The 12,983-nt window shown below is 36.8% G+C and overlaps 1 protein-coding gene across 2 annotated transcripts; it reads left to right on the top strand.

Moving 5' to 3' along the window:
* The first annotated feature begins 8,648 nt into the window (after nt 1-8,648).
* etfbkmt (electron transfer flavoprotein subunit beta lysine methyltransferase) lies at nt 8,649-12,837 on the top strand. Of its 2 annotated transcripts, none has more exons than XM_055156005.1 (3): nt 8,649-8,873; nt 9,202-9,332; nt 10,836-12,837. In XM_055156005.1, the coding sequence occupies exons 1-3, from the start codon at nt 8,824-8,826 to the stop codon at nt 11,183-11,185; spliced, it is 531 nt and encodes a 176-aa protein (XP_055011980.1). In that variant the 5' UTR covers nt 8,649-8,823; the 3' UTR covers nt 11,186-12,837. The 2 variants fall into 2 exon arrangements, with proteins under 2 accessions (XP_055011980.1, XP_020786818.1); XM_020931159.2 differs by having other exon boundaries at nt 8,649-9,130.
* Nucleotides 12,838-12,983: the final 146 nt, after the last annotated feature.

Genomic DNA, 12,983 nt, shown 5'->3' with positions numbered 1-12,983 from the left:
ACAAAATGGATTCTTGTGAACTTTAAGCCATGTTATAATGTTTTTACTTTATCTGCCTTATCAAAAATATGCCTTGGGTTGGGCTTTGTTTCATTCACACATGTTTTAGTAACGCTTTATTATTATTAGTCTCCAAAGGTCAAAATGCGCTGTTCAACCTTATGACATCTAGCCAGGCTGGTGCCACCTAGTGCCTCCGCTCAATTTCATTTCTCTCCAGTAACTAGGTCAGGAATCAGAATACACTAGAAGGTTTGTAAGAACCCCAGAAGTTGTAGACCGCGCACCAGCCAGTGAGTGAAGAGCTGTGAAGAGCTGTGAAGCCATGACGTCAAACTCAAAGGCCTGTCCGGGTCCGTTTTGTGGTACAGCACAACAGTAAACAAAGCAGTCGAGATGGATGTAGATCAGAAGAATCCAACCTTTTTCATCTGGAGAGCTACCTTTACAAAAAGAAAATGCCAAAGAGCTACTAATTTTAGCAGTCACAAGAAACTGAGCACAGGAAAGATGGGGAACAGTTAGATACCTATAAGACCCAAACCTTTATTCATTTATTAGTGCACAAAGTTAGGCATCAAAATTAATTATACATTTATAAAGGTAATTCATCAACTTTGAGTCATTCAGCACAATACGTATAATTCGAAAATCCCTTTTTGAACTACTTGAAAGGGGGTGGAGAGCTACTGGTAGCTCCTGAGCTACAGGTTGGAGAACCCTGATGTAGACGAAGCCATACATTCTGTGTTGGCAACGATTCCTGAGATCAAGAATTTAAAGGGAATGTTTGGTGAATTTTATCAAGGGAAAAGGCGTTATTGTCCTTCTTCTTACAGGATTTGGCGCATTACATACGTCACGACCAAATAGCAGCAATTGGTTAAAAAAAAAAGTACCCACCTACCGTCGAGTGAACGAATCCTAATGCTGCGAAGTCAGAAGGTTTCACTTAGTGGAAACTGGCTGATGAATCAGACTATGTAACATCAGCTAACAACTACATTTTACCTTTTGTTCAGTAGAATGATGTAGACACAATAGGCTCTATTCACACTTACCGGAAGACATTTGGAAAATGAGGATAGTTACCGACACTGTGCATGTGATAAAACCGTGGATTCAGCAGCAGCGTCTTCACAACCTGCCAAAGATTTCCATGGGGGACGGGACTCTAATCGCATATAGATCCAGGCTTACAGGCACCTGGTTGTAACTGTTGATCTACAATTACTTTACTTTACCTTAGTTTGACAAATTATAATGCACAGGAAAAAATAAAGAATACAGTGACGTCTAGATGAAGAAAACCGGGCGAGTTACTATCGCCAACAGAGCCCAAAGGAAGTTGTTATCCGCATGTTTCTGCATGTCTTCCAGTTTAGTGACGTAAACATGAATAGAGGCCATTTCAGGGCTGAAGTTATCCAAATGATTGTTTTTTTAATATATATTTAATTTTATTTATACATTTTGATTTTGTTTTGTTTTTGTTTTTTTCAAAAATTAAACCAGAAAAAAAAATATAATAAATAATAATAATAATAATATAAAAAATAAATAAATATGATAAAATAAAATAGAATTGAATACAATAGAATACAATAGAATAAATAAATAAATAGAATAAAATTGTAGTTCCTGTATTACCACATGTCATCACAAGGTGGAACAGTGTGTTTTCAGCTTGAGAGAAGAACTCAGAGAAAGGAATATGCAGGATTTTTGTGTTAAACATGTGTGAATGAAACAAAACACAACTCAAGGTATGTTTTTAATGAGAATATAACATAAATCAGAAAATAGTGTAACATTTGTCCTTTAATATTTGAGATTCTTTTATCAGAATGTGTGACCCAAGCGGGAACAACACCTGTTTTGTTCTGTTTTACCTACATCATTTTCAAACATAGAACTCTTAGGAGAGAGTGGCAGCTTTTGTTTTGAAATTGCCTTTGTCTCATTACTGAAAAAAGCCTCATGTCGATCTGTATATTTGTCATAATTGGAGCATTTCTGGCCTGGTATAGTTTGTGTGTGTCCACTGTGCATGTTTTTCCATTACCTCGTGTGTATTTGGAAACAGCCTCACCGCACGCTCCCTCCTCTGACACTCCAGGGAAAGCAAATGGCAGCTTAAAATGCAAAATATGGACCCTGTTTTGATTTATTTCCAGATTCTGTGCAAAATAAACATACTTTATTGAGGTTTACTGCAGGTATAATGCAGAAAATAGTGCACACCAAAAAGATCTTTCAAGTACTTACACAAGGACTGCAGTTAAAAGGCTCATATTACGCTATTTTCTGATTTGTTATAATGTTTTTTCTTCATTAAAAACAGACCTGGAGTTTAGTTTTGTTTCATTCAGACATGTTTAACTCACAAATCCTGCATATTTAGTTCTTCTCTTAAACAGAAAACACTTTTAAACTCCAGACACCTTCAGTAAAAGGATTTGGATAATATCAAACCTGGAATTGCCTACTGCTGATTAAAAGTTAAAAGCACTGTTAACTTCAAAATCACCACTTCATGACATCACAAGGTGGAAAAGAGCATTTTGAGCTTTGCAGATGTAGACAGACTAATAACTCAGAATTACTCAAACATGCATAAATGAAACAAAACACAGCGTCAGGTAAGTTTTTATGATGTAACAGCATTATAACATGGGTAAATTTTGTACAATTTAAGAATTTGAATGTTTATTTTTTATACTGTATGTCAAATTATTATTTATACATTCAAATCCTTTACATATAAAAGAAAAATGTACTGCGGCATCTACAATAAACAAATAACAATCAGGATGGATAGACATTTTTAAAATACAATGTTAACTAAAGATAAATATAAAAAAATATATATGCTGCTTGGAAGCTTGATGGAGAATATTTTCAAATAAAGAGTTATTTTCAGTGACAGGGCATGTAATGTAATGTATTTAGGTGCAGAATACTGAATGCCTGCGTTGAAATGTATTTTGTAATGTGCTCTGGTACATGGTCCAATCATAGTACTGTATTCTGAATACTTTGAATATTGCACTTAAATTATGGTGTAAAAACAGCTTTGTTAGGCATTTATTTCTTACTAATTAGAGAAGGAAAAATCACACATGCCACACCAATAGAGCTGTGTTTTATATTTTTCTCTCTAATATCGGGCAGTTTGAAGCCTCAACTGTGTGATCAAGATCAGCAACATATCCCCATGAATTTATAAAAGTAACTAACAACCAAATGAAAAAGTAAATGAACCAGAATACAGTTACTCAGAATTAGAATTCAGGATATGCAGTCTCGGTGCATTTATTCAGTTACTTCCCAACACTAGTTATCTGATGTAAAATATATATGCTACCAATCAAAAGTTTTAGAACACCATGCTTTTTCCAGCTTTTTACTGTTTAATGTTGATTAAAACGAATTCTAAACTTTTGATTCATGAAAGTGTCCACCTTTGGCAGATATAACAGCTGAACACACTAGTGGCTCTTTCTTTTTACAATAGAAATAAAATATTCTTCAAAAAGTCTTCCCAAGTCTGTTGCAGAAGTTACCATAAATGTGTGGCACTTGTAGGTTGCTTCACTTTTCTGTCCAGTTCATCCCAAACCAGCTCAATGGGGTGTAAGTCTGGAGACTGTGCTGGACACTCCATGTTTTCAATCTTAACATCTTGTTCTTTTTTCCTGAGGTAGTTTTGGCAGAGCTTGGACTTGTATTTTGTATCTTTTATCTTTTTTTAACCTCTGTCTGTTCTGTTTTTACCTTTGTACCATTTCAAGCGCTTCATTGGACTTGCACAACTTGAATTGCAATAAATAACTGGCAGTGTATCTCTTTTTATCTTTTTTGGCATTTTATTTAAAGGTGCATAGTTTAACATTTCTGATGGAGGGCCCATCAAACACTTTTCTCTATGAAGATGTTATTGCTTTGTTTTCAATGTTCCACAGTATGTACATTAAACCTTTCTGTCTTGGTAAATGGTCACATTTTTCTATAGCGCTTTTCCACCTTCAAGGCACTCAAAGCGCTTTACAACAAGGAACCACTCACCCATTCACACACCAGTGTACGCAGACACTGTGGGCAAGGTTAAGGTTAAGTGTCTTGCCCAAGGACACAACGACTGCATTCATCTGTGGGGTCAGTGGATCTGACCTCTGAACCTGTGATGTTTTATGTCGAGAGCTGGAATCGAACCACCAACCTTCAGATTAGTGGGCAAATGCTCTACCAACTGAGCTACTGCCACCCTCTATCTTCATGGAGTCCAAACCAGACCAAGGTACAGGTCAGATCTGCGGAGAGGCGACCCCACTCACAGTCAGAATATCTATTTTTCCAGTATTATAAAACCACCTGTAATTGAATAAATGTAGAGTAGAGCTGTTTAATGTCACACTGTGGAACATTCCAGGCAGAGCAATGACATCTCCATAGAAACAAGCAGGTGACGGACCCAGACCAAACCGTTACGCTGCAAAAAACAATATCTAGGTAAGTTAAAATGACTTTAATTAAGAGCATTTTACTTTTAACTTCAATTCAAATTTTCTTAATTCAAGCAACATTGGATTTTGTTTCTTATTTTAAGTGCAAAGAGTTGTTGTTTTTCTTATTTTAAGTGTAGCAAGATGTATTTTCATATTTTAACTACAAAAAGACTTGCTCTATTGGCAGATAATTTTATTTGTCAAGTGAAATTTATTCAAATCATGACAACACTTTCTTAATTCAGGTCATCTTAACTTGGCTAGATTTGAGCTTTTTAATAATGTGCTGTCTTCATACTGAAACATCTTTTGCCAGTTGTATTCTTGCATAGTCCAGATAACAATTTACAATCATTATAATGGTCAACAGTTCCATAAAACAATTCCATAAAAATTCAGAATTGTTGGAGCCCTATTTCACACTTTCATTTCCCCCCCTCTGAAGCTGCAGCACTCTCACACATGGAGCCACTTTTGAAAGGCTCTTAATTAAACTCATTATAGCCCAGATGCCTTTATAGCCTCTATTTTAAGCGCCTGGGCGAGAACTGTCAGCCCGTTCACTGTTTGGAAGCAATTTGTGTTGTCAATCATCTCCAGTGTGGCCTGGGTTAATTTGGTTTGTACAGTGTAATAATGCCCCCATCAGCAGAATCAAGCAGAGAAGGCTTTAAAAACACTCTCTATAAATAAAGAAAACATGCTGACATAGGGGAATTATGGTATTATTGATCATCCTGCAAATTTCTGTGTATGCCCACTTAAAAATATTGCATTCTTATTTAATTTACCCTCTGCATTTTCTTTTATAACTGATATTGTGATGGAGATTTATGTGTGGTCATGTTTTGGAGAAAATGTCTTTGTGTAAATGCATTTAGTCCACGTCAGTCCAGACCCAAACCATTATTAAAGGTCCTATATTACGCAAAAATTGAGCTTTAAAATGTCTAATAATGTTGTTACTTTGTCAAAAATATACATGAAATTGTGTTTTAATTATTTTTGAGAGAAAAACTTGGCCTAAATATGCAGGATTTGTGAGTTAAACATGTGTAAATTTACCGTATTTTTTGCACTATAGGATGTTCTGGTTTATAAGGCGCACTGTCATTGAATGGTCTATTTTTGAACTTTTTCACATATAAACCGCACCAGACTATAAGGGGCATTAAACAAAACACAACAGTTAGATAAGTCAGTCAAACTTTATTTAACACATTCACAATAACTCGACTTGACAAATTTTGCTGATCCACAAGGAAAATTGTTTGGACACAGAAAATCACAATATATTATCACAACAAAGAGTAAAACTATAAATGCTTATAATACATTAAAAATAAGTAGCAAAAATAGCAAAAGACAGGAGTCAAACAAGCCGTAATTACTGTATATAAATGTAAAAATGAAATATGCACAATGTGAACATACAATTTGTCATGTGTCAACAGTTCCCAGTTTGTCATGTCTGTGTCCAGTACCAATCAATCAGACGCTTTAATGTTCAGGCAGGGACAGAGCGCCGATAAGAAACACATGTTCAGACATGGGACGCTGAATATCAATCACTTAAACGGGTTTGGAAAGTGACATCAGCACAGCACAGACAGGACTACAGTACAGTGTGCAGCCTGAGTAAAAGGTGAACTCATATGTGACGGTGTAGGTGTGTAAACAGGACTAACATTTTGATTTTTGAACCTTATCCTCCTTTCATAGCAGCACATTATATTATGGTGTTTCTTTCTGGATATGTTATTGACCAAAAAAAGAAAAAAGAAATGGCAATAAGCAGTTTTATTTTTATGTAGCCAACACAAAATTTACAACAAAGAAAAAAGTTTGTGCACAGATGGACTCTGCTAATAATAGCCTGTATAGAGATGTTGCACAGATCTGAGTTCAGAAGAACAGGGAGCTGCAGGCGCTGATGTCCCTTTACTACAGACTGTACACTAAAGTGAGCAGGATAAAGGTGGCAGGTCTATAATCTGCAATCGAGCACAAAGAACATGGAGCTATAATTAATTTGAGCCAAGTAACCTCAATAGGCTAAGAGTCTAATAAAGGTCTACAGGGCTACTAAAGGGATGCACCGATACTGACACTGGTATTGAATATCAGGGGTGACACTGAGACATTTTCTGGATCAGGCATCAGTTTGATGATATTGCTTAAGCCGTGATTTGGGTCTATTGTAAGACAGACATAAGATGTGTCATGGTGCAGCTCACCGTGGCCTCTTGGTAGTGTTATAGTCAAGAACGCGCTAATCAAGACTAAGATCTGTCCGAGACCACAGGGTCCCGAGACCGAGACAAGACCAAGACCTCTGAGGGTCGAGACTGAGATAAGACCAAGACTTTTAAAGGCTGAGACTGACACAAGACCGAGATCACAGCCCATCGAGACCAAATCAAGACCATCTTTGTCATTTTCTACATGTATTTGTATTTTACAGTTATTTTGGCACATGCTATTTATCAATGTTTTTATAAATCTATCTCCATTTTATCATTAGTCGATTTGTCAGACCTTCAAACTGAGAAAAGACAAAGTCCAAGCACCTCAAGACCAAGACAAGAGCGAGTCCCAATGCAGTGGAGTCCGAGACGAGACCAAGACCAAAAAAAAATGGTCTTAAGGCCGGTCCCAAGACCAAGACCGGTCTCGAGTACTGCAACTCTACCTCTTGGTCCCAATATCTTCATTGTTTAATCTCTGTGACAGAATGTTCTGGATTTGTCCTCCATATGCGAGTCTAAACTGGTTTTCTGGTTTATGTACATGCTTTTCTCTGGGGTATAAGGGCTCTGTATGTATCGCTATGATTGTCAGGGGCAGGTAGTTTTTCAATTGTGTGCACTATTGCTTTAATAAATCAGAAACTGTAATTCAAGACAACATCTCAGTTCATTTTATTCTTTAATTTTTTTGCTTGAAATCCACAACAGCCTTTAACTGAATGTAATAAAAAACATTTACAGTTTGACTTTGGCCTAGAACATTTTATAATGTTTAAATTTTTATTCATAAAACTGTTCAGGAGCTATTTGATGAATAAATGACATTTCCATAACACAACTGGATCTCTTGTGTAATAAGTGATCTTATCTTCCATGTTATATCCCAACACAAGTATCGTTCAGTATCGGGTATTGGCAGATTCAAGTGAAAGTATCGATATATCAGTAGTGGAACTGAAAAGGCTGGATTGCTGCATTCCTAGCGACTACAATAGGCTTACACTTTATTCTAAAATTTTATGACTTTGATATTTAGGCCTATTTATTCTTACATAAGCAATTCTTAAATTAGGCGCAGCTTTTGCTCACACTGTAGCAGCCAAATGTGTGACAGTCACTGAGACATCATTGCATCATATTTAGAAACTCGAGCAGAATATGACTCCAAAAACACACGCGCTTCTAATTATCTTGGTTCTTTACTTCCACGGAACCTCATTTTACTGTCAGGACTCTTTAATTAGACGGTGCGCAGTTACGGAGAGTGACCAGGTGGGGGAGCCAGACAGCCTTTTATTTTGGTACAGTTAACCATGGAGCGTAGGCATGGTTATTGCCTTTTTGCTTTGAAATAACTTTATAATAATATGTTATCTACAGTCCACAGTCTATGGTTTCTTTAGTCATAGACAGACATATTTTACTGTGTGCTGTGTGTGTAAAATCCTTCAGTAGTCCAGGTAGAATCCATGGCAAGGCAGAAATTAAATTTGTCAACTGGACAAAAGTTTATAAAAAAATAAATAAATAATAATAACAGTTAATACATTTTTTTTAAATGGTGTTCAGTTGACAAATTGAATTTCTCCCTTGCCTTTGACGGGCTATGAAGGTTTTTTTTTTTTTTTTTTGTTTGTTTGTTTGTTTGTTTTGTTTTGTTTTGTTTTGTTTTGTTTTGCTTCTACTTTTTTATTTTATTACTTATCCCAAAACGAGTCTAAAATATAGTATGTTATTTAGATTAAATTATTATTTAAAAATAATAATAATAATAATAATAAAATCTGTAGCCTATTTTCACTGTTTATTCTCCGTAGGAACTAAAAACCACAAATCATTTAGTGGAGGGATCATTTAGGTGAAGGAATTTGTCCGACGCTCAAAAGTGACCGGGTTTAATGTTTACATTATGCATGTATTAAAAGAACTATTATGGATTAGACTCTTGTGCACTCTTGTCTGTTTTTTATCACGCAGACGTGTTTTCGGCGGTTTATTTTCTGTCAGATAATCTCCAAAATGTTGTGTAGCTTTATCGTTTTTCATTGAGTTTACACCACACAAGTATGTTGGGGGTTTGTGAAGAGAACTGGACAGTGTCAACATGCACCGCTCGGTACTTTCTGTGTTTTTTCGTGTTTATAAAACGTCAAAAGGAAGAATTATTTCAGCGCGTACCTGTCACACAGATATTCACGTTCGAAGATTTATTTTGGAGAACACTGAGGTCGTGGGTGACCTGTCTCTGACCCCTGAGATCCGTCTGAGGCTCTTTACTCCAAAATGCAGATTCTGGACAGAAAGACCAGAATTATGGCCTTTTAGTGACCCATTCTGGGCAATTTACTGGCCAGGTGGACAAGCCATTTCGAGGTTAACGATAATAATGTCACCAAACGGATAATTTGTTGGTTTTAAGGTAATCTGTTCCATTTGTTTTACAGATACTTAATGGATAATCCAGAGATTTGCAGAGGCAAATCTGTGCTGGACGTGGGCAGCGGGTGTGGAGCTTCAGCTATTGTAGCCAAAAAGTGTGGTGCTAAACATGTCACGGCCAACGATATTGACTCCAGTAAGTCACTTCTACCTGTCATTTAACCGGGTCTCAGTTTCTTTTTTCAGGACTTTCCATAATTGAAAGTATAAAATATTTTTATTATAACAGTTATATTAACTGTTAATTGTTGTGGCTCTAATTTTTCATCATTCTGAAATCCATGGATAGAATATACATAGAAAATAAAACCTGGATTAAAAAAATATATGATTTTTATTATATTTTTTATGAGGCGTCACTGCAAATTATGCATCTTCACAGCCACCTTAAGCCCAGGGGTACTTTAGTTTATTATTTAGAAATATAGTTTTATTATTAGGAGCCCTCTGCATCAGGAGCAGAGGTCGGCTGTAGCTGTCGGGTCTGTCCCGTGGGCTCCTGGTGGAGAGTTGGAGCTTGGGCTTCATCTCTCCCCTGGCTCCTGTGGTGGTTCCTGGTGGTGGTGGACGTCTCTCTGCTCCTGATGTAGACGGCTCCTCTGATGATGCTTTCTCAACTGGTTCGCCTGTATTCAGCCTCACATTTTACTATGTGTCGTTTTATGTATTTTAGCAGGTTAATGTGTATGTGTGTGTGTGTGTGGGGGGGGGGGGGTTGGGTGTTTGGGTGTCTGTGATGTTTGGTTGTGTCGAGTTGAGCAGCTGTGGGGGTTGGGTTAGTGGGTGGGTGGGTGGAAATGTGGGATTGTTTTTAATCTGTGTAAAGCACTTTGTGTTACATTTTTGTATGAAAAGTGCTTTATAAATAAAGTTTGATTGATTGATTTGATTGATTATTTAAATCTCTCTAATATCTCTAACTGTGTAATTGTCCAGGCTATATGGGAATGTGTAAATTATTGGTTAGTCTTAATCTTATTTATTTATTTATTATTTATTTATTTATTTATTTATTTGTAAAGAGCCAGCATATATTAATGAACATTTAAAAGTGTAAATTTGTAAAGATTATGGCCAGTGTGGCTAATTTTCATCCACAGGACAGGGAAAAGTACAACAACAATCACACAAAAGTAACACCAGCAAACTCACTATAAATACATTTATGTACAGTTCATTTGAAGTTTGAAATCAAGATTTAAAGAGTTAAACCAACAACCCCTCAATATAAAAAAAATGTAAATTGGTTAAACATGGTGGCATATTTGACCATTGAACAACCACTGTTTTAAAGCTTTAGAAAATGCTGCCAGTGTTGAAAGCTCTTGTATATGAACTGCACTGTGTTCCATGTTTGACCTGCTCGATTAGCAAAAGAGAGCACATTTCCTAAACGGCACAGAGAGTCAGCTCTAGAGCTGCTCTTGTTGTGCAATTTGAATTTCTTTTCACAAACTCTTTTACAGGAGGTAGAGCAAGATTATTAAAAACTTTGTATACCAAAATTAAATCTGCATATTTGATTGTGTTGTCCCAGTTAAGAAATTTGTATATGTCAAGTATTCTGCAATAGTGATAATTAATGGGCTTTTTGTTTAGATTATTACAAGATACTTAAATATAATTTTTATGTCTTAAGTTGCAGGACTTGTGACCGTCATAAATTCAGAACTGAACAACCTGGAGCCCCCAGTTTGTTCCACCGAAAACATGATAAACTCAGAGCCCGTGCCCTTTGACCTGATTCTCCTGGGAGATATGTTTTACGATGAGAGCTTGGCCTCAACTCTTCACACTTGGTTGGATCGCTGCATTAAATCTCATGGAGCGACAGTGCTTATTGGAGACCCAGGCAGAGCAGCGTTTGAGGGGCAAAACTTTCATCAGCATCTGCGTCTCTTGGCCCAGTATAAACTCCCGCAATCAGTGAGAGAGGAGAACTATGGTTTAGTCTATAGCAGCGTTTGGAGCTACAGACCTACACTTTAAACATTTAACTTTTATAGTAGAGACACTGTTTATATAAATGGACATAGCTACCGGTAAGTGTGACTTTAGACAAGCGCCCTTCACCAGAAAGGTTATACAGTGGACCTTTTGATGGATTCAACATTTATATTAATCTCACTGTGTATCAACTGGTAATGTAATATTCACTTTTGTTTACTCAATCTTATTATAATCAATGTATTAATATGTGCACTTAAACAATTCTGTTTCTGAGTATTGCAGACATTATGAGTTGCAGAAGGTCATAAAAGTCATATCTACTCAATAACAGGAAACATCTTGGGCGACCATTGCTTAAGGAAGATAAACTAAGGAAGATGAAATGAGGAAGGGCAGACTGACCTTAACTCTGTCCTGAATACACTGTACTGAAGTGTTATTTTTGTGTTTCCTGTAAGCAAAAAGGAACTACTCATGTTGTAATGTTTTGCATGTTCCCCCTCCCGTTCTGAGATGAGTAGTTCCCACGACACTTCAGACAAAACATACCCTGACCTAGAACCGCTTAAATCTAGGCAGGGGTCTCCACTCGCAGACCAGAGTGAGATTATATTTGTATACAGAACTTGGAAAGCTGAGGATGTAAAGAAGGCCGTAGAAGGCATTACACCTTACAAAGACGATGTAAATCAGTTCTGTGTTGAAATGGAGGCTCTCCGAGACTCCTATAAATTAAATGGTCTTGAGACGCAGCAGGCCTGGATGGCTGCGCTGGGCTCCAATTGGAGCCATGTCAGAGGTGACTGGGATCCCTCAGGAACTGATGGTAAATCTCTAAAACATGATGCTCAGGACTTGACTGTCAGAATACACGCCCTGGCAGAGAGAACTAAAACTTGAGGACTTCAAAATTAGAATGATCAAAGTGTTTAAAACACACAGTGGATTAGAAGAAAGTGATGATACGCAGGGTCCGTATCAACAACAGCTCAAAAACGCCTTACATGCAGGAGGAAAAACTATAGCAGAAAGCAGAAAAACTGTGATTTTTCTGCTCCGAAGCCTATTACTGAAAAACAACTTGTATAATTTTTAGGTCTTACAAATTATTGCAGACAGTGGATTCTAAACTGCGCTGAAATTATTAACCCACTGCATAAATTAATTTATGATGAGCAAATAACCATGACAACTCCTTTAAAATGGACAGCGAACGCCCTCCTAGCAAAGGTACTTCAAGACTTGATTTTTCCTGAACCAAAAAGCAAAAAGGAACTACTCATGTTGTAATGTTTTGCCTGTTCCCCCTCCCGTTCTGAGATGAGTAGTTCCCATGTAACTAGGGCTCCTAATACTGAATAAAAGGCTTGGAGAAACGAGAGGAGACTTTAGAGGGTATTGGGGGAACAGCAAGTTACATGTAACTAAGGTTATTCTCTCGGTACTCCCTCCACGCGTGTAAAAGATATTAATCTCTTGTCTTCTCTCTTGTTATTGAATATTGAGTATAGGTGTAAAGGTGAACCTATCACCTTTAACAAAAAGACAAATACCTCAAACATCAATTTATCACCAGCTGCTCCAAGGACATCTCCAGCTTGGTACTTGTTGCCATTTTTTGTAGATATTTCTGTGTGTGATATGGGTCGCCTTGACCTTGCCTAGACAATACTGCTGTGTGTTTTGTACAAATCTTGGCCTTGACAAATTCTGAATAAAATTTCTGTGTCTCTTTTTGTTTGTATATTTAATTTACAGTATGAGTGCACAGACCAATTAATTATCTTTTCTGAATGTTTATTCCACACATAGGCCTGTCACAATAACAAATTTTGAA

The sequence above is a fragment of the Boleophthalmus pectinirostris genome, unplaced genomic scaffold (genome assembly GCF_026225935.1).
Source record: "Boleophthalmus pectinirostris isolate CB_2022bp ecotype Guang Dong unplaced genomic scaffold, ASM2622593v1 HiC_scaffold_2, whole genome shotgun sequence".
Classification (NCBI taxonomy): Eukaryota; Metazoa; Chordata; class Actinopteri; order Gobiiformes; family Gobiidae; genus Boleophthalmus; species Boleophthalmus pectinirostris.
This window is presented reverse-complemented; position numbering and strand designations above follow the sequence as displayed.

Excerpts from the sequence above, each read along its gene's own strand:
- etfbkmt (XM_020931159.2), top strand. The coding sequence starts at position 8,862 with ATGCACCGCTCGGTACTTTCTGTGTTTTTTCGTGTTTATAAAACGTCA. Across the intron at positions 9,131-9,201 it reads GGTGGACAAGCCATTTCGAG|ATACTTAATGGATAATCCAG; the intron begins GTTAACGATAAT and ends TTTGTTTTACAG. Across the intron at positions 9,333-10,835 it reads GGCCAACGATATTGACTCCA|TTGCAGGACTTGTGACCGTC; the intron begins GTAAGTCACTTC and ends TTATGTCTTAAG.